The 21,422-nt window shown below is 38.8% G+C and overlaps 1 protein-coding gene across 1 annotated transcript in view; it reads left to right on the forward strand.

Annotated features, from left to right (window-relative positions):
- The window catches only part of SH3RF3 (SH3 domain containing ring finger 3), a 195,609-nt gene that overhangs the window by 112,861 nt on the left and 61,326 nt on the right, over positions 1-21,422 (forward strand). The window contains 1 exon segment of the mRNA XM_037070976.1: positions 1,749-1,996. Within this exon segment, the coding sequence (XP_036926871.1) occupies positions 1,749-1,996 (248 nt within the window).

The following is a 21,422-nucleotide window of genomic DNA, read 5'->3' on the forward strand; positions in this document are numbered from 1 at the left end:
AACAGGACATTTTAAAAATTCACTAACATGATATCCAAAGTTGTCTGAGAATTTTCCATTGAAATGACAGGTCCGCTGCTTGAATTTATTTCCATCAGTCTCACTCATGGAAGCCTCCCATCGGTACAGGGCTGTGTCAACACTCCAGGACACACAAACCGAGGCCATGGCCCATGGGTTGGTGCTCTCTTTGAAACAAGATTGCTGTGAAAGAAAGTAAATGATGCTTAGACCTTGCATTGATGGCTACACTGCTCTGTACTTTTCAAAGCACCCTAGGGGTAGTGCTGGCCTGGATGCGGGGTCACATCTCACCTCATCCCACTGCCCTTCCTGGGAAGTTCCATCATTTGTGAATCCACTTTATTTCATTTTTAAAATGTCCTAGGGTAAGATTGAGTTCAGCAAGTAGCAGATTGCTAAAAAATTCATGGTTTTGGCTAGCCAGCTCATTGAGTTCCTTGGTGGAAGTGAATTTCAGGGCAGTGCTAAGGGCTCATGCACGAAGGTGTTGCAATGCATCAAACTCTTTTCTAGGAGGCCCTTTCTCTAAGCTGTTCTGCAGGACCCCAACTGGACACTGCAAGGGCTCTTTCCCATCTGAAGTCAGATCCACTGGCACCAACCCAGACAGAGAAGGGACACTCTTACCTCACCCAGGAGCCACGGGCCTGAGAGTGCCTGTTCTCTCCCATGTGTGGCTTCTGGTGCCTCATGATTGATATCCCAAGAGGATAAAGGGGAGTTTACTGAGATCTGGTACAAATGGAAGACAGTCCAATCCCTTGAAACTAAATCCCTAAAGCTTTCAAGACCTGACACCACTGGGTTCTACACCCTGACAGCCAGAGCATGGATTGAGTGCAAATATGTATAGTGCACAAGGGTTTAAAAGCCATTTTCCTTTTAAAAGTTGCTATTTCTTAAACACTTTAAACTGGTTTCATTTAGAAACCATGGGGTGAAAGGGCAGCAGGGTCTGGCAAAAGTAACGCCTGCTTGAGTGTGGTTGGTAGGGTAATAACATGGGTGTAATAATTTATAGTTTTAATTTGAAACATTTCACCAAAAATGTTATATGGTGTGATTAAGTGTGATATTGTTATGTTTAGAATCACATACTTATTATTTTATAATAAAAAGTGGGTGTTATTTGTGCCAAACCCTGTATTTTTCTAGTATGAAACTGTACTTTCCTTGACATCTCTCAGTGGGATGTGGTTTGTCTGGGCCCCTTCCCCGAGACCCCTTCCCTTCTGCTTCCCAGAAACAGAACCAAGACAGTAGCAATGTCTAGAGGGAATGGGTCTTTGCCACTACTTCCCACCACGTGCCAGATATGCCCAAACCTCATGGGATGTGACTGAGTCATCTGTTCTTTCTGAATGTGTTTAGGGACACACAGCTGTTTGTTAGGATGAGTCAAAACGGTAGACCTGGTATGAAATATTCTATTGATTAGAATCATTCTTCTGTTTTTAGTGGGAGAGAGCTATTTCTTGAATATTCGCATTGAGAGTTGGCCCCCATGAAAGTTTTACGAAGTGTGCCCTTCTTGGCTGGAGCTCTTAACATGTTTACCTACAAGAGTTATCTTGGTACTAACACAGTGCCTAACACAGGATTTGTCTCCAAGACTGATGGCCTTCATCTCAGAGCCAGTTTGTGAAAGCAGGCCTTCATCAGTGGACTGTGTAGTGTGGTTTCATCTGCACTGTCCCCAAATTCATTCTGTTTTATTTCCTCAGGGCTCCCTTAGAAGGGGCTGGGCCACCCTGGAATAATGTGGCTGGAGGTTCTCCACTGGCCAGAGGGATAGCCACAACCATCCACCCAGGTGGTAGAAGCCTGATAAGCCCTGCTTGTGCCCTGAGACCAGTTCTTCCTCTCAGCACAGCCCAGGTCCAGCATCAGGCAGCCTCTCCCCCAGTGGGCAGTTGTCTCTGGCACTCAGCCCAGCTGGTGGAGAGTCAAGCTCAAAACACCACCCCCATAGGTATGTACCAGTCTTTCTGGGATCTTATTCTCTAGAAAATTTTACAAGAAGGTGGGGTCATGGCTACACAAATCATAGAAACATTTTGGCACAGGTCTCCAGCAGTTCACAGCAGAAATAAGGCAGGGGGCAAATTGTATTTGCTTATCACAATCATCAACCTCTGCTGATCTCCAGGTAATTTATTGACATATTTTATACTGGCTGCTGAAAGGGATTCAAGAATTTATGAATATTTATACATTTCATTGTAGCAACAGGACTGCATGGACTAATAAGATTGATAGTGGTGCTTTTGGACTCCATTTGAGGCTACAAGGAGGGTGTGGGTTGGCTTCATACACCTTCCATGGCCCAGGCACTTAATGGTTTCCAATTAGGCAGCACATCCTAAGCCAGGGCTGGTAATGAGACACTGAAGCAGAGTATTTCCTGTCGGAGATGCTCTGAAGCTGGAAGGAGTGATGACCATTGATTGATCCTTCACCTTCATGCCAGTGTTATCAATAGATAGGCTGACACAATTTAAGGAAAAACTGTTTTTTCTCAATATGGTGTGAAGTGAAAAAAATTATAGGGTGGATCATATAGGCATAAACAAGGTAAACACACCTTGTTTGGAAGCTTAGCATTGAGGAAATAAGAACTGCTGGAGCTTCACTCATATAACACTCCTAGGAGCCCACACCAGTGACCTTCTGAAACCACAGTGCCAACAACATTGTCACCAGGCGGTAAAAGGAACCCAGAAAAGGAGGATATAGCTCTGACACAGAATTCCTTTTCCCACACCAACCTTATTCTCTCACAAATCACCTCTCATCTTCTCAAAGTAAGGCTTAAAGGACACACACACAAAAAAGTGAACTCTTTGGAGCATTAAAATACATGACTTTTTAGAATCTAGTTAACCAGACATACCAACCCATTAGAAGTACTCCAGAAAACAGCCTCTCCCGGGCAAAAAGTCGAGATAGTACCTAGTGCAGCAGGGGCCATGTTTTCTTCTGCGGCACAGATGAGGTGGATGTCCACTCACCACCCCACCCCAGTTACTCTCCGAGGAAGGTGGCATGTGTGTTCTCATGCTGATGACAGTCTGGGCTTACAGGTGGCAGCGAGAACTGCTGAGTATTTGCAGGAACCACAGAATGTGATATGAGCCACCCTGAGTCAGCATCCCCATTCTCAGCTCTTCTAGGGTGACAGCCAATGGGCAGTACTGACTGAGAGGGTTGTGTGACACTTGGTGATGGGGCAGGGAGAGTGGGAAAGGCTTCTCAAAAGAATCCCATCTCAGAATGAGCATCAAAGTAACACTTGGGGAGGGGGGAACAGAAGGGTGCTATTCGAAGCAGAAGGAAAGGAAGTCAAACAAATAGAAATGGGAGAAAGTACTCTTATTCTACCAGCAGCAATTCAGCAAAGACAGAGTAGACAGAGGCCTGGCTGAAGGCATGAGCTTAGGAGGCAGGCAGACCTATTTTGAACACCAAGACTGCCATTTTACCAGTGGTCCCAGTGTCTTCCTCTGAAAGACAACACATACCTCCACCAACACTCTGTGAGGACTATCTACATGGCATATACAGTATGTATTCACTACACTGTTCAGCTATTTTATTTTTTGGTTTGAGAATAAGAATATTACTAGAGTGCTCAATGCATGAGAATCAAAAAGTAAACATAAAAGTTATCACAGAATCTGGGGGTTGACTTCTCTGTTGAAGGCCGTGGGGAACCACCACAGGATTTGAAGAGACAGGGTTTGCCCTTAACCAAATGTCACCAGACACAGCAGGGAGGAAGAGGTGGCACCAGCAGCCCAAGGCTGGGAGCCAAGAAAAAGGTGCTGCTGTGCCTAGGCAAGAGGTGACGATGAGCCTGGGCCCTGTGAGTGGGATAGTGGACTTGGGACAAAATAGTGAGATATTTAGGAGGCAGAGTGGTTATGACTTGGAGATGGTCTGGATGGAAGTGCTCAGGGAGAGTGAGGACTCCAGCCCAGTTTCCAGGTTTGTGGAACCAGTTGACTGGGAGAATGACAGTGGCATCCCCTGACCTAGAAGAGACTAAAAGGGGACTTGTTTATGAAGGAATATAACAACATGGCTTTGAGGGATGCAGTGGCTGCTGGTTACACTGTGGCCCACCAGTTGGTTTGGAGCAGCTTACCTGAGGGGGGCTCACAGCTGGTGTGTAAATCCTCAGCCTGCCTTTCAGGCAAGACACAGACATGTGGCATAGACTGCATGTGTCCTCCAATCAGATGACAAAAACGTGAGGCAACATGGATCCCTTGTGGAGATGAATGGGGTGGTGAAAACATCCAGGAGCTTTTCAAGAGCAGGAAGGTTGTGGAGTGCAAAGCCCAATCATCAATGGGTGTGAGGTGGTCTCTGCCTCACACTGAGTGGTGTCTGTGTCCATTAGTCATGGGATCTGGCCCAAGGAAGCCTCAGGAGCAGGCTTGGTCCTTCCCTGGCTGTAGAACCTCCAAGACTGACCCTGCCATCCCAGAGATTCTGTAAGTGCCTAGAAGTTTTTCATATGTATCTTTTTTCTTAAATTAGCCAAAAGTGAGTTTCTGTGTTTTTGCAGGTTTGGCTATGGGAGCCTGAGGAAGAGCTAGCTGTCTGTGTACTCCAAGATTCTGCAAGCATATAGCAGCTGGTGCCAGACCTCTGCCCTCAATTGTTACCTTCTTACCAGCTATGCTTCTAGCCTGGTTTAAGTTCACCTGATGCCGTTTACTGGGAGCCTCCAACATAGAATCAGCCCTTGTAGTAGCTTAAGTGATAAACCCACAGCAGAGTTTGCTGACTGGTGCTCTATGTCAAAATACTAATCTGTGGCCCTCAGAGTATCTGGGCAGGACCTAAGGCACCTAAAGTCTCAAACCAGGCCCCTTCTGCTTATAAACATACTGCCCATTCACCTGCATGCCACACACACGTTTATATGTTTACTACAACAGCCCTGCTTCTCAGTGAGAGTGCACATCCCAGTACGGACACCCTGGGTTATCAGCACAAAATGTCTGTATCATGGCCTTTACATGCCACAACCTGCTAGCAACTTTCCCAATTCAAAGAAGAAAATGAGACCTACCAGTCGTTTCTCCCTCTGTGCAATAACAAGCAGAATCAAAAGAAATTGGCATGGCTAGGGACAATACAACATTGTGACTCTCTCATCTATCACCATAGTAAGTAACCGTTGTCTCCCATCAGTTTAAGTTTACATATAAGGAAGAGCGATGTACAGGGTGGTTAAAATGGCTTTCCTAGTGCATTCTATCCTAATATTTGTACCCACATTATATCAGTCCTACCATATTAGTAAGGTAAATGACACTGAGTTCCCACAACATTTTCCACTTTGCTCTGCATTTTGCAGGAGGAAAAAAAAAACTGTTGACAGTACAAGTAATGAATTGTTTGCAGCTGTAATTACCCATTTCAGCAGACCCCAACCCAGGTTGTTGAGAGGCAATTCATCAATTTTCTCTTCTCAAGCCAAAGTCTTACAAAAGGATTGGCCATAGCATCCAATATCATTTATTCTATTTAATTAATGTAACTCTTTTTTTAAGGGCAGCTACCCCTGTAAAGTACAGTGCCTACACAGCCTCATGTCAGTACTTAGCAGGAGCAAGAGCCCTGTGCAGCCATATATTCATCAGCAAAAAAAGAAATGAACGAGAACTCTATATACACAGGACACTCGGTTAGGGTCTGGAGATGCAGAGAAGAGCCAGCTAGACCTCTGTTTCTACCCTCAATTAGAGGGAAGGGCAAGGGAACAGTCTCTTTCAGCAGATTCTGAAAAACACGGTGATGGAGGGATACATGGGGTATTAAGAAAGCAATGAAGAGAGATAGTGCACTCAGATTGGGAAGAGTGTAGGAGAGGTTTATGGAAAGTCTTCAACAGGAGGTGATACTGTCTTTATTAAATATTTTATTATTGTTTTATTAGAGTTGTCCCAATTTTTCCCTGTTAGCTCTCCTCTACCCAACCCACTGCCTGCTCCCAGTCACTCCCCACCCTGTTGTCAATGGCCATGGTTCATTCATACATGTACCTTAATTAGTCCCTTCCCCTTCTTTCCACCCTTATCCCCCTCTTTTCTCCCCTCTGGTCTCTTTCATTTTATTCCTTGTTTGCATGCCTCTGGTTCTATTTTGCTTTTTGTTTGTTTTGTTCATTAGTTTCCACTTATAGGTGAGATCATAGGGTATTTGTCTTTCACCAACTGGCTTATTTCACTTAGCATAATACTCTCCAGTTCCATCCATGCTGTCATGAAGCATAGGAGTTCCATCTTTCTCTCTGCTGTGCAGCATTCCATTGTGTAAATATACCAGTTTTTTGATCCACTCATGTGATGAGCTTTTAGGCTGTTTCCAACACTTGGCTATTGTAAATAGTGCTGCTATGAACATAGGGGTGTATAGGTTCTTTTGAATTGGTCTTTCAGAATTCTTAGGGTATAATCTATAGCAATAGAATTGCAAGGTCAAAAAGTACTACCATTTTCAGTTTTTTTAGGAAATTCCATACTGTTTTTCCCAGCAGCTGCACCAGTCTGCATTCCCACCAACAGTACCCTTTTCTCCACATCATCACCAGCACTTGTTTGTTAATTTACTAATGATGGCCATTCTGACAGATGTTAGATGATATCTCATTTTGGTTTTAATTTGCATTTCTCTGATGGCTAGTGACGTTGAGAATCCTAGTATATATCTCTGGGCCCTCTGTGTGTGCTCCTTGGAGTAATGTCTATTCAGGTACTTTGCCCATTTTTTAATTGGATTGCTGTTTTCCTGGTGTTGAGTCATATGAGTTCTTTGTGTATTTTGGAGATTAAACTCTTATCCAATGTATCATTGGCAAATATGTTCTCCCATATTGTTGGATATCTTTTCATTTTGATGATGGTTTCTTTAGCTATGCAGAAGCTTTTTAATTGATATAGTCCCATTTGTTTGTTTTTTCCTTTATTTCCCTTGCCCTAGAAGATATATTGGGAAAAATATTGCTGCATGTGATATCAGAGATTTTCTTGCCTATGTTCTCCTCTAGGACTTTTACAGTGCCACAACTTATATTTAAGTCTTTTATCCATCTTGAGTCTATTCTGGTATATGGTGTAAGATGGTAGTTGAGTTTTCTTTTTTTGCATATAGCTGTCCAGATCTCCCAACACCATTTATTGAAAATGCTTTGTTTACTCCAATATATGGTTATGCCCCTATTGTCAAATATTAATTGTTGAGAAAGGAAGATAGTGAAGGAGTGAGTGGAAGTCACACTGCCCTCCACCCAGGACCAATATGGTATTACAACTCAGTTATGGAGAAACCATCTGGAACAAAAAACTGAGCAATGGCCAGAGAGAACATATAACTTTGGACCTACAGAACCAGCTTTGGCATAACCAGTCAGGTAAGGAGTGCAGTGGAAACTATTTGGCAAAACAGTGGGATACAAAGTCAATATTCAGAAACCAAAGGCATTTTTGTACACCTCCAACAAAATATCAGAAACAGGAATCAGGAAAAAATCCCTTTTTCTATAGCAAGAAGAAAAATTCAATACCTGGAATAAACCTAACCAAGGAGGTAAAAGACCTATACTCAGAAAACTACACAACACTGAAGAAAGAAATCAAGGAAGACACAAACAAATGGAAACATATACCATATTCATGGGGAGAAAGAATTAACATCATCAAAATGTTTATACTACCAAAAGCAATTTATAGATTCAACACAATCCCTACATGGACAACAACTGAGAAGGGTGGAAATGGGGGCGGGGGGAGCACGGGGGTGGGATGGGATGGGAGTAATAGACAGAAAACTGTACTTGAAAAATAATTAGGGCTGGGAATACAAGAAAGAAAACTGTACTTGAACAAGAGTTAAATAAAAATTTTAAAAAATAAAAATAAAAATAAAATAAAAGGAAAAATAAATAAATAAATAAATTGGAAAAAAATTAAAAATAAAATACCAAGGACATATTTCACAGATATACAATAAACATTGCAAAAAATTATGTTGAACCGTAAATGACCCTGAATAGCTGCAGCAATTTTGAGAAAGAAGAACAGAGTAGGTGGGATCACCATACATGACATCAAACTGACATTCACAAGGCCATGGTAATCAAAACCATTTGGTCCTGCCATAAGAACAGACATATAGACCAATGGAACAGAATAGAGAGCACAGAAGTAAATCCAAGTCTCTGTGGTCAATTAATATTTGAAAAAGGGGCAGAAATATAAAATGGAATAAAAATAGCCTCTTCAACAACCGGTGTTGGGAGATTTGGACAGCTACATGCAAAAAAAAAAGAAAACTTAACCACCAACTTATACCACACACAAAAATAAATGCAAGGTAAATAAAACATTTAAATGTAAGTCACGACACTATAAAAGTCCTAGAGGAGAACATATGCAGGAAAATCTCAGGTATTCCACACAGCAATATTTTCACCAATATGTCCCCTAGAGCAAGGGACATAAAAGAAAGAATAAACAAATGGGACCTCATCAAATTCAAAAGCTTCTGCATGGCTAAAGAGAATAGCATTAAAATGAAAAGATATCCATCTATATGGGAAAACATATTTGCCAATTATACCTCAGACAAGGGTTTAATCTCCAAAATATATGAAGAACTCACATAACTCTACTCCAGGAAGACAAACAACAGAATTACAAAGTGGGCAAAAGTCTTGAACAGAGAAAAGTCTGTTCTCCAACAATGACATACAGAGGGCCCAGAGATATATAAAAAGATGCTCACCATCACTAGCCATCAGAGAGATGTAAATTAAAGCCACAGTGAGATACCACTTCACATCAGTTAGAATGGCCATCATAAGCAAAGCAACAAACAACAAGTGTTGGAGAGGATGTGGAGAAAAGGGAACCCTAGTACACCATTGGTGGGAATGCAAACTGGTGCAACCGCTGTGGAAAACAGTACGGAATTTCCTCAGAAAACTAAAAATGGAACTTCTTTATACCCAGCAATTCCATTCCTGGGATTATATACTAAGAACCCTGAAACACCAATTCAAAAGAACCTATGCACCCCAATGTTCATAGCAGCACAATTTACAATAGCCAGGTGCTAGAAGCAACGTAGGTGCCCATCAATAGATGAATGCATCAAAAAATTATGGTACATTTACACAATGGAATACTACACAGCAGAAAGAAAGAAGCAGCTCCTACCCTTTGTGACAACATGGATGGAACTGGAGTGTATTATGCTAAATGAAATAATCCAGGCAGTAAAGACAAATACCTTATAATCTCACCTATAAGTGGAACCTAATTAACCAAACAAACTGGAAAGCAAAATATACCCAGAGACATTGAAATCGACAACAAACCGATAATAACCAGAGGGGAGAGGGGAAGGAAATAACATGGGAAAGAAGGGGAAGGGACATAAATGAACATGTATGAGGGACCCATGGATGGAACCAAGGTGGGGTGCATTTGAGGGTGGGAGGTTTTTGTGAGTAGGGCAGGGCAAAGTGGTGGTAGGTAAATGGAGACAACTTTATTTGAACGTCAATAAAAAGTCAAAAAACAATAAAACGTATTGCCATAGAGATATGGGTTTAAGTCAGGACTCTGTATTCTGTTCCACTGATGTGTCTGTTCTTATGGCAGGACCAAACAGTGTTGATTACCATGGCCTTGTAGTATAGTTTGATATTAGGTATTGTGATCCCTCCTGCTCCATTCTTCTGTCTCAAGATTGCTGAGGCTGTTTGAGTCATTTATGGTTCCATCTAAATTTTTGAAATGTTTGTTCTAGATCTGTGAAATATGCCATTGGTATTTTAATATAAATTGTGTTGAATGTATACAATGCTTTGAGTATTATGGTCATTTTAATAATGTTGATTCTTTCAATCCGTGAACATGGTATATGCTTCCATTTGTGTCTTCCTCAATTTATTTCTTCAGTGTTGTGTAGTTTTCTGAATACAGGTCTTTTACATCTATGGTTAGGTTTATTCCTAGGTACTATATTTTTCTTGTTGCTATAGTAAATGGGAATGTTTCCCCTAGATTCTCTTTCTGATAATTCATTGTTGGTGTACAAAAATGCCCCCAATTTTTGAATATTTATGTTATACCCCACTCTTTTGCCAAATTCACTTACTAGGTAAGTGAAATTACCTAGTGGTGTTTTGGTGGAAAGTATAGAGTTTTCTGTGTACACTATCATGTCATCTGGAAACAATGACAGTTATACTTCCTCCTTTCTAATTTAGATGCCTTTTATGTCTTTTGTTTGTCTGATTGCTGTGGCTAAAACTTCCAATACTATGTTGGGTAAAAGTGCTAAAAACAGACACCCTTGTCTTGTTCTTGATTTTAAGGGGAAAGCTTTTAGTTTTTGCCCATTGAATATGATGTTGGTTGTAGGATTCTTGTATGTGGCCTTTATTGTGTTGAGGTAAGCTCCCTCTATTTCCACCTTGTGGAATGTTTTATCACAAATGAGTAGTGGAGTTTATCAATTGCTTTTTCAGCATCTTGAAAGAATTCTGGCAGAGGGACTAACAAGGGCACAGGCATGGTAGTGAGAAGGACCTGAGTTACTACTATGGGTAACCCCATTAAGTTTGATAGGACTGAAAAAGGTATGATAGGAGAACAATAATATGTCTAGAACAATTTCTCTAGTGAGGCAAAATTTACTTTTAGATCTCTAAGATGAGTAGAACATAGCATGTAGTGGTGAAGTGAGATGAGATTGAAGTTAACAAAGGACTCGTGCTTTTAAGAACTAAAATTGGGTCAGTGGGGAAGAACAAAGAAAGCAGAAGGGTGGGTGCCTTATGATAAAAGTGAAAAGTGTGCAGGGGTGATCATGAAGGTTATTTTAGCTATGTCAAGGAATTTCAGTTTTTATCCTAAGGGCAAAGGAGCATATTATTGCTAGAAGGTTTTAAGTAATAGGTATAATCATATTTTCATAGCTAAAAGATAGAGCCACATCTTTTTCTATTTTGTTTTTTATTTAAGTATAGTTGACATATAATATTTGTTTCAGATGTAAAACATAGTGATTCAACATTTATATGTTTTGCATTTGATCACCACACTAAGACTAGTAACTTGGTCATACAAAGTTGTTATAATAAGATTCACTCTTTTCCTATGCTATATGTTACATCCCTGTGACATACACATTTTTTTATAACTGGAAGTTTGTACCTCTTATTCCTCTTTACCTTATTCACCCATGCCTCCCATTTGGCAACTGTCAGCATATTTTCTGTATGTATGGGTCTGTTTCTGTTTTGTTTGTTTGTTTGTTTATTTATTTAGTGTTTTTAGATTCCACATATAAGTAAAATAATATGATATTTGTTTTTCTCTGTTTGACTTACTTCACTTAGCATAATACCCTCTTCTCTATCCATGTTGCCCCATGGCAATATTTCGTGCTTTTTTATGGCTGAGTAATAGTCCATTGCATATATTGTATATACCACATCTTCATCCATTTCTCTACAATGGACACCTAGGTTACTTTCATCTTGGCTGATGTAAATAATGCTGTAATGAACACAAAGGTGCACATATCTTTTCAAATTAATGTTTTCATTTTTCTTGGATAAATACCCAGAAGTGGAATGGCTGGATCATATGAATGCTAGAATTCTGGTTACAGCCAAAATAAATGAGGACAAGATTTATCCTCCCAAAGGAAATTTATGAAACAACAGTTTGTGAGGTACTAGATATTAGAAAATCAAGGTTGTGATTCAGATAAGATGATGAATAAACAGATAGGCCCCAGCATACTCTCTAAAGAGAAGTTCCAAACTGAAGTACAGGGAGGGAGAACTTTTATCAAATGATTTTTCTGCATCTATTGTTATAATTGTGTGATTTTGTCCTTTATTTTGTTTATGTGGTGTATTATGTCTATTAATTTGCAAATATTGTACCATCCTTGCATTCCTGGGATAAATCCACTTGATCATGGTGTATGATCTTTCTAACATATTGGTGGATTGGGATTGCCAATATTATGTTAAGGATTCTAGCATCTATGTTCATCACAGATATGGGCCTGTAGTTTCTTTTCCTTACCCTCTTGTGTCTTTACCCAGTTTTGGAATTAGAATAGTACTGGCTTCATAAAAAGAGTTTGGGAATCTTCCCTCTTCTTGAATTTTTTGGAATAGTTTGAGGAGATGAGTTAGTTCTTCTTTGAATATTTGGTTAAATTTGCCTGTGAAGCCATCCAGTCCAGGGCATGTAGTTACAGTCTGTGGTATTTGTAATTCTCTCCATTCCTTTGTATAGATCCCTATTTCCGTCTGATACTGTTTCATTGTTCCTCAAGTACTTTGTTCAACAATTCTCATATATGAATCTATTAATGATGAAATCTTTTACCTTTATCTGAATAACTTTATTTTTCTTTCATTTTAAAAAATATTTTGGGATATAAAATTTTAACTTGACAGATTCTTTTTTTCAGTGTTCTCAGCTGAAGTGTTCCAGATCAGAAATCTACTGTCATATTTATTTTTTTTCTTTATGTAATATGCCTTTTTTCTTTGGCTGCTTTTAAGATTCTATTTGTCACAGAAATATTTACTTTGAATAATTCAATTAGATTTTGTCTTGGTGTGTGTCTCACATAGATTTCAATCTTAAATACTAAAACAACTCATCCTGGTAGATTCTATTTTCTTTATTTTACAGAAGAGAAAATGAGGTTTGAAAGTGTTAACTGACTTGCCCCTGGCCAGCCTAGTAACTGGTGACAGAGTCAAGATTCAAGCCGATCCAACTGTCCCAGAGCTAGAGCTTCTTGCACTGCACCGCCCTTCTCCCTCCTGTCTCTCTGTCCCTGAGCATCTCTGTATGAGCTGAAATAGGAAGGAAGAGCTTCATATTGGCACCCCTCTGCTGGGAACATGTCCATGGGTAACTTACATTATTTGCTAATCTGCACATGTCTAAGGATGATGACAAAAGCCCCAGAGGTATTAATTTGTGGGTTACAAGTCAATTTTAGCTAGTAGGTAAATACACAAATGCAGATTCTGTAAATAATGAGGACTTACTACCATGTTAATATTAATCAGAAGATATCTGAATTGGTTATATTAATACCAGAGTAGAATTCAGAACAAAGAATATCATTACCAATAAAAAAAGCCAATTTTACAATAGTAAAAGAGTTGGTTCATCAAGAGGTCTAAATATTTATGCCTCAACTAACAGAACCTCAAAATACGTGGTCTGTCCAGAAAGTATCCAGCCACATACTGTGAAAAGTAGAGACATTTCTTGATAAAGATACAAAATACAGGAAATGTACACATGACAGTGACACCTCAGTCCCCTTCAAAATAGGCACCTTGGAGGCTCACACAGTTCTCCCAGATGCTATCAGCTGCCCTGCCATAGTTTCTTGAATCTCACTGATGGTCTGAAATCTTATCCTTTTCAAAGGTGATTTCAGTTTTGAGAAAAGCCAGAAATCACAGGGCACCAAATATGGGCTTCAGGGTGACTGGGTGATTTGATGTTTCACCAAAAAATTCTGCTTGAGATGTGATGCATGAGCAGGTACATTGTCATGATGAAACTGCCAATCACCAATTGCCCTTAGCTGCAGCCTTCTGAATCATCCAAATAGCTTCCACGGAGGAATATTCAAACTTGATGTAAAATTTGGTGTAGATTTATTGTTCTAACTGCTCAGTTCTAATTTGAATACAATGGTCACACAGTACATATGCTCACCTAATGGCGTCTGTCACCCCCACTGACTAGTATAGTGAAATCATCACTGTTCACACATGTGCAATCCATTCCATTCTCTTTGGCTGCCAGGTTATATTGGTAACAATGGCTGGGCTTTTTTCGGACAGGCCTCATATATAAGCAATTATTGATAGAGCTGTAAAAAGATATAAATAGATAATTCTACAGTTGCAGTCAGGGATTGCAATACTTCTCTTAATAATTGATACAAGTAGAATATTGGTAAGAATATAGGACATTAAAACAACACTATAACCAACTTAACTAAATTGACATTTATGTAATATTCTACCAAACAACAGAAAAATACACATTCTTTTCATATGCACACATTTGCTGAGATAGACCATATTCTGGGCCATAACAGTTAAATCTCAAAACTTAAAAATTTGAAGTCACTCAAATTATATTTCCTGATCACTGTTGAGTTAAATTAGAAATTAATACACAAGATATCTCTAAATATTTAAAAATTAAATGCATACTTCATGTATCAAAGAGGAAATCAAAAGTAGTATTAGAAAACATTTTAAATTGAATGAAAATAAAAACACGTCATATCAAAATTTGGAAATTTATATCACTAAACACCTATTTTAGAAAAAGGAATAAAAAGTCTCAAATCAATTGATTTGAGGTCTCAGTTTCACTTTAAGAAACTAGAATCAAAAGAACAAAGGAACCATAAAAAAAGGAGAAAAAGATCAGTGTATAAATCAATGACATTGAAAGCTGTATAATAGTAGAGAAAATCAATGAAACCAAAATTTCATTCATTGAGTTCAGTAATAATGTTGATAAACTTCTAACCATAGAGATAAAGGATAGAGCGAATAGGCAAATTATTGATGTCAGTAATAATTGAAGTGAAATCCCTTTTGATTCTATAAGATAATAAGGGATTATTATAAATATTCTTTATGCCAGTAAATTCAGTATATTAATAAACTTAAAAGTAGTTGATAATCTGAGGAGCCTATATTAATTATAGAAATTGAATTAGTTAAAAACCTTCCACAAAGAAAACGCCAGGCCTAAGTGGCATCATTGGTGAAATATACCTAATGGCTAAGGAAGAAATTATAACAATTCTTTGGAAACTCTTCCAGAAAACTGAAAAAAGGAAGAAAATCTTTTCTAACTCTTTCTATAAGGCTACCATTAGTTTCAAAACCAGACAAAGACATTAAAAGAAAACTTTAAACTGTATTAATCATAAACATAAATATAAAAATTCTGAAAAAAATTTAACAAATCAAATATACCAATAAATAAAAAGGATAATAGTACATCATGACTAAGTAGTATGTATCCCAGTAATTCAAGGTTTGACTAATGCTTAACCTCAATATACTTTATTAATGAACTAAAAAATAAAAGTAACATGGTCAGTTGAATAGATGTGGAGAAAAACTTGACAAAATTCATCATCTGTTGTTAATAAAAACTCAGAAAATGAGAAAAACAAGTGAACTTCTTGTGAAGGACATCTGTGAAAATCCACAGCTAACATGAAACTGCTGGTGAAAGACTGAAAAATTTCCCTAGTGATAAGGATCAAGACAAGGATGCCCACTCTTGCCATTTCTATTTGATATTGTGTTGTAAGTTCTAACCGAAGATGTTAGTCAAGAAAAAGAAATAAAGGCATGCAGATTGGAAAGGGAGGAGCTACTCTATCTCAATTTCCAGAGTACATAATCTTATACAGAGAGAGAACCCTAAGTAATCCACATTCACACACACACAAAAAGGTTTTTTTAGATGAATTCAGCAAGGTTGCAGGATGCAAGATTAATATAAAAAAATTAATTGTTGTTTTACATAGTATTAATGAATAACTAAAAAAATGACATTTAAAAATAACAATACCAGTTTTATTGGCAAACCACATGCAATACATTAAAAAGATCATATACCATGATCAAGTGGGACTCATCCCAGGGATGCAAGATGGTTCAATATTAACAAATTGTTAAATGTAATACATCACATAAATAAAAGGAAAGGCAAAAATCACATGATCATATCAATAGATGCAGAAAAAGCATTTGATAAGGTACAGCACCCATTTATGATAAAAAACACTCAGCAAAGTGGGAGTAGAGGAAGCATACCTCAACATTGTAGAGGCCACATCTGAGAAAGCTACAGCCAACATCATACTCAACAAGCAAAAACTAAAAGCTTTCCCACTAAGATCAGTAGCAAGACAAGTATGTCCACTTTTGCCAAGACAAGTATGTCCACTTTTGCCACTTTCTATTCAACATAGTTGAACAGAAATCCTAGCCAGAGTGATCAGACAAGCAAAAGAAATAAAAGGCATTCAAATTGGAAAAGAGGAAGCAAAACTTTCATTGTTTGCAGATAGAAAATCCTATAGATTCCAACAAAAAACTACTTGACCCAATAAGTGAATTTTGCAAAAACAGTGGGACATAAAGTCAGCAGAAATTGAAGGCATTTTTGTACAACAACAATGAAATATTAGAAACAGAAATCAGGAAAAAAATCCAAATTGTTGTAGCAGCAACAAAAATAAAGTACCTAAGAATAAACTTTACCAAGGAGGTAAAATATCTGTACACAGATCTGAAAACTACACAACACTGAAGAAAGAAATTATGAAAGACAAAGAAATAGAAGCATGTACCATGTTCATGGATGGGAAAAATTAACATCATCAAAATATCTGTACTATCTAAGGCAATTTATAGGTTCAAAGCAATCTCTATTAAAATACCAATGACATAATTCACAGATACAGAACAAGCATTTCAAAAATTTATATTGAACCATAAATGACCCTGAATAACTGCAACAATTTTGAGAAAGAAGAACAAAGTAGGAGGGATCACAATACCTGGTATCAAACTATATTACCAGGCCACGGAAATCAAAACAGTCTGGTACTGGCATAAGAACAAACACATAGACCAATGGAACAGAACATGGGGCCTAGATATAAACTCGTGTCTCCATCATCAATTAATACTTGACAAAGGGGGAAAAGGAATAAAATGGAGTAAAAATAGCCTCTTCAACAACTGGTATTGGGTGATATGAACAGCACATGCAAAAAAAAAAAGGAAACTTAACCACCAACTTACACTGTATACAAAAATAAACTCAAGACGGATAAAAGACTTAAATGTAAGTTGTGATACCATAAAAGTCCTAGAGGAGAACATAGGCAGGAAAATCTTAGATATTCCATGCAGCAATATTTTCACAAATGTGTCCCCTAAAGCAAGCGACATAAAGGAAACAGTAAACAAATGGGACTTAATCCAAATAATAGCTTCTGCATAGCTAAACAAAACATCAGAAAAATGAAAAATGAACCAACCATATGGGAAAATATATTTGCCTAATGATGCCTTGGACATTGGTTTGATCTCCAAAATATATAAAGAACTCACATGACTCCACTCCAGGAAGACAAGCAACCCAATTAAGAAATGGGTAAAGGACCTGAACAGACACTTCTCCCAAGGATAACATACAGAAGGCCCAGAGACATAGGAAAAGATTTTCAGGATCACTAGCTGTCAGAGAGTTCCAAATTAAAAACACAATGAGATACCACTTCACACCGGTCAGAATGGCCATTATAAAAAAATCAACAAACAAGTACTAGTGAGGTTGTAGAGAAAAAGGAACCCTAGTACATTATTGGTGGGAATGCAGACTGCTGCAACCAATGTGGAAAACAATATGGAATTTCCCCAGAAAACTATAATTGAACCTGCCTTTTGATCTGGCAATTTCATTTATGGGATTATGCCCTAAGAAACCTGAAAAACCAATTGAAAAGAACGTATGTGGTCCAATGTTCATAAGCAGCACGATTTAATAGCCAAGTACTGGAAGCAACCTAAATACTCATCAATAAATGAGTAGATAAAAAAAACTGTGATACATTTACACTATGGAATACTACACAGCAAAAAGAAAGGAGCTCCTGCCCTTCACAACAACATGTGTGGCTCTGGAGAGCATTATGCTAAGTGAAATAAGCCAGGCAATGAAAGACGAATTTACCATATGACCTCACCTGTAAGTAGAAACTAATCAACAGAACAAACAATCAAGCAAAATATAACCAGCAACATTGAAAAGAGACAGTAACCAGAGGGGAGGTGGGAGTGGATAATGGGGTTAAAAGCAGGAATCATTGTCAAGGAAAATATATATAAAGGACACAGGGACAAAGCCAAAGGAGGGTAGTATCAAGGGTGGGAGACTGTTGTGTAAGGGAGTGGTGATGGAAAAATGGAGAACATTGTATCTGAGTGACAATTTAAAAAAGAGAGAGTCCTGGCTGGTGTAGCTCAGTGGGTTGAGCGCAGGCCTGTGAACCACACGATAGCGGTTCGATTCCCAGTCAGGGCACATGCCTGGGTTGCAGGCCAGTTCCCAGCAGGGGATGCATGAGAGGCAACCATACATTGATATTTCTCTCCTCTCCTTCCCTTCCCCTCTAAAGATAAATAAATAAAATCTTTGAAAAAAGAGAGAGAAAATGATGCTATTTTAATGGCATCAAGAATATAAATTACTGGGGGATAAATCTGGCAAAAGATGAGAAAGACATGTACATTGAAAACTACAAAATATTGCTAAGAAATTAAAGAATACTTAAGTAAATAGAGAGATATGCTTTATTCATGAGTGCGAAGACAGTATTGTTAAGGTGTTTATTCTCCCAAAATTGACCTATAGATTCAATGGACTATCAATCAAGACCTCACCTAACTTTTTAATAGAAATTGATAGTCTGGATCTCACATTTATATAGGCATGCAAAGGACCTAGAATAGCCAAAAACAACCTAAAAAAGAACAACAAACTTGGAAAGCTAAAACTGATTTCAAGACATATTATAAAACTATAGTAACCAAGTTAGTGTGATATTGCTATAAAGATAAACAATTAGATCAATGGATACTTTTTCTGAAAATATGGGAAACCATATTTCTGTGGACTTAGAAGTAAATGAATGACTCCCGAATAGTGTTGAATAGTGAGCTTTAAAAATCCCCTACTTTCTCTGTTCTAATCACAAACAGTTTTGCTTATTTGTTTTAAAATTTTTGAAAATTGAACTCTGTGGACGTAAACAAAATGTAACACAGAACAGTAAGCGGGATTGAAGTGCTGATCTCCTCCTGGGCTCAAGAATGAAAAGCAGGTGGTGTTGGCTGACTTTCAGCTCCTGCAAGAAAATATGGACAAGGAGCCTTGGTGAGTATCAAGGACCAGACCCAGTCACAGCTTATTCCAGGGCATAGTCAATACTGAGACATTCATTGCCTAAGGTGTGGGAGAGAACAGAGAGTTGCACTTGGGCACCAAGCTGGGTTTGGCTGTGGCCTGAGAACTAGGTCTGCACCGCCCCTGGAGATCAGAACTCAAACTATCCTATTACACCTGGTTCTAAAAGATGGTCCAAGAAGACAATGAAGACACAGCAAAAAAATGCCCGATCCTGAGAAGTAAGCAATCACAGAAACAACAGCACTAAGACACTCCTGCTTAAAATGAGCTACATGCTAAAATCTCAGAAGCTGAAGTCAACTAATACATACCGGATAGCCAATAAACTTATGAGAGGGAAATAAACACTCTGAAAGTCTTTAATATCAATATTTTAAAGATCCTCTAAAAGGAAATGGAAGAAATGGCATCCACCCCCTAAAAAGGAAAGCAAAAACAGGATGTTTTGAAGAAAGAAAAAAGGTGGATTGCTATGAATCAGAAACTGTTAGATATGAAAAAGAACCAACTTGAAGTTTTTGAAGGGGAAAATATATTTATTTAATTACAAAAACTGGGCGAACTCTAGACTGGATTCAGTTGAAGATAGAAATTAGTGGCACTGCAAAGCCATACAAAGGAATTTATTCACAATGCAAAGCAGAGATGAAAAGTGCCATGAGAGCAACTAACAAATCATACAGAAAAATGAATGAACAGTGAGAAAGACTAGTGTTGACATTATTTCAAAAATATTAGATATACTCCTGTCAATATGGTGGCAAAAGCAGACATTGCTTGCCACATCAAAATTACAACTAAGATATAAAACTGACAAAAATCTACTTGAATGGAAGTCTGACAACTATGAAATTAAACAAACAACATCTATCCAGACTGGTAGGAGGGGTGCAGAGACGAGGAACAGGCTGGTACACACCCACATGTGGTGGATAAAAATTCAGGAGAGATATCTCTGTAGTAAGGAGTCTCGACCCCACACCAGGCCGCCCAGCACAGGGTTCCAGTGCAGGGAGATAAATACCCACAATTTCTGGCTACAAAAACCAGCAGCGATTGAGTCAATGAAAGAAACTGCTGGAGCCCCGAGCAGTTCCTCTTAAAGGACCCACACAAGGACTCGCCTACTCAGAATCACTCCTTTTGGGCTCTGGCAACAGGGCAGCTGCTTGAAGGGCACCAGTGGCATGCCAGGGGAGGCTGAGGTATCTGACATCAAGGTGATCAGCCATTGTCCTATTTCTGAGCCCACAGCCAGCAGACTGGTACTGTATCTAAAATTTCATCAACCTGGCTAATATTGTTTGACCCAACTTGGAGATTCCTAGAGACTCCACCCAACCAATTTACAAGCCCACCAAAGCTGCTTTTCCATGTGAATGGCTCATCTTGGCTCACACTTCACAACTTCCTAAATCCTCTCAAACAAACAACAGCTTGCTTCAGTGAGTCCTAGGCCCAGCACTAGCAGCAGCCAGCTTAGATTCATAGCTTGGCTTCACCTGGGAATCTCTAAGCTCAGCATAAGTAGGAACCATCTCAGACTGCTTTATAGCTCAGGCAGGGTGCCTCAGGTAAAACAAAGGTGGGGGCTCACCTTGGCCAGGACCACCCAGGAAACCCTAGAGCCAGTGCACCCAGTGCTACAGACCATGTCAGAGCACCACCACCCTGCCCCTGCACAGCTGATCCTCCAAAGATGGCAGAGGTTGGCAGTTAGTGGTTATAGCCAGTTCCTGCAGTTGACTTGCCTGAGTAAATCCCTCCCATTGATCACTAACAGCAAGCAAGACTCAACTGCAAAAGGAGGGTGTACTCAGCCCACATAAGGGCATACCTTAAATACTCAGCTTAGGTGATAAGGGAGGCTGTGCCACTGGACCCTACAGGACACCTATTACATTAGACTACACTACCAAGACACAGAGTCAAAGCAGCTCTATCTAATACACAGAAACAAACAGGGAGGCTGCCAAAATGAGGAGACAAAGAAACATGGCCCAACTGAAAGAACAGATCAAAACTCCAGAGAAAGAGCTAAATGAAAGGGAGATAAGAAATTTCTCAGATGCAGAGTTCAAAATAATTGTTATAAGGATGCTCAAGGAACTTAAGCAAGGACCTAACAGCATAAAAAAGACCCAGGCAGAAACGAAGGATATACTAGTTGAAATAAAGAATAACTTATAGGGAAACAACAGTAGAGTGGATGAAGCCAATGATCAAATCAATGATTTGCAACATAAGGAAGCAAAAAACAACCAATCAGAACAAGAGGAAAAAATAATCCAAAAAAAT

This window comes from Sturnira hondurensis, unplaced genomic scaffold (assembly GCF_014824575.4).
Source record: "Sturnira hondurensis isolate 20B ecotype Veracruz unplaced genomic scaffold, ASM1482457v3 Scaffold0001304, whole genome shotgun sequence".
NCBI lineage: Eukaryota > Metazoa > Chordata > Mammalia > Chiroptera > Phyllostomidae > Sturnira > Sturnira hondurensis.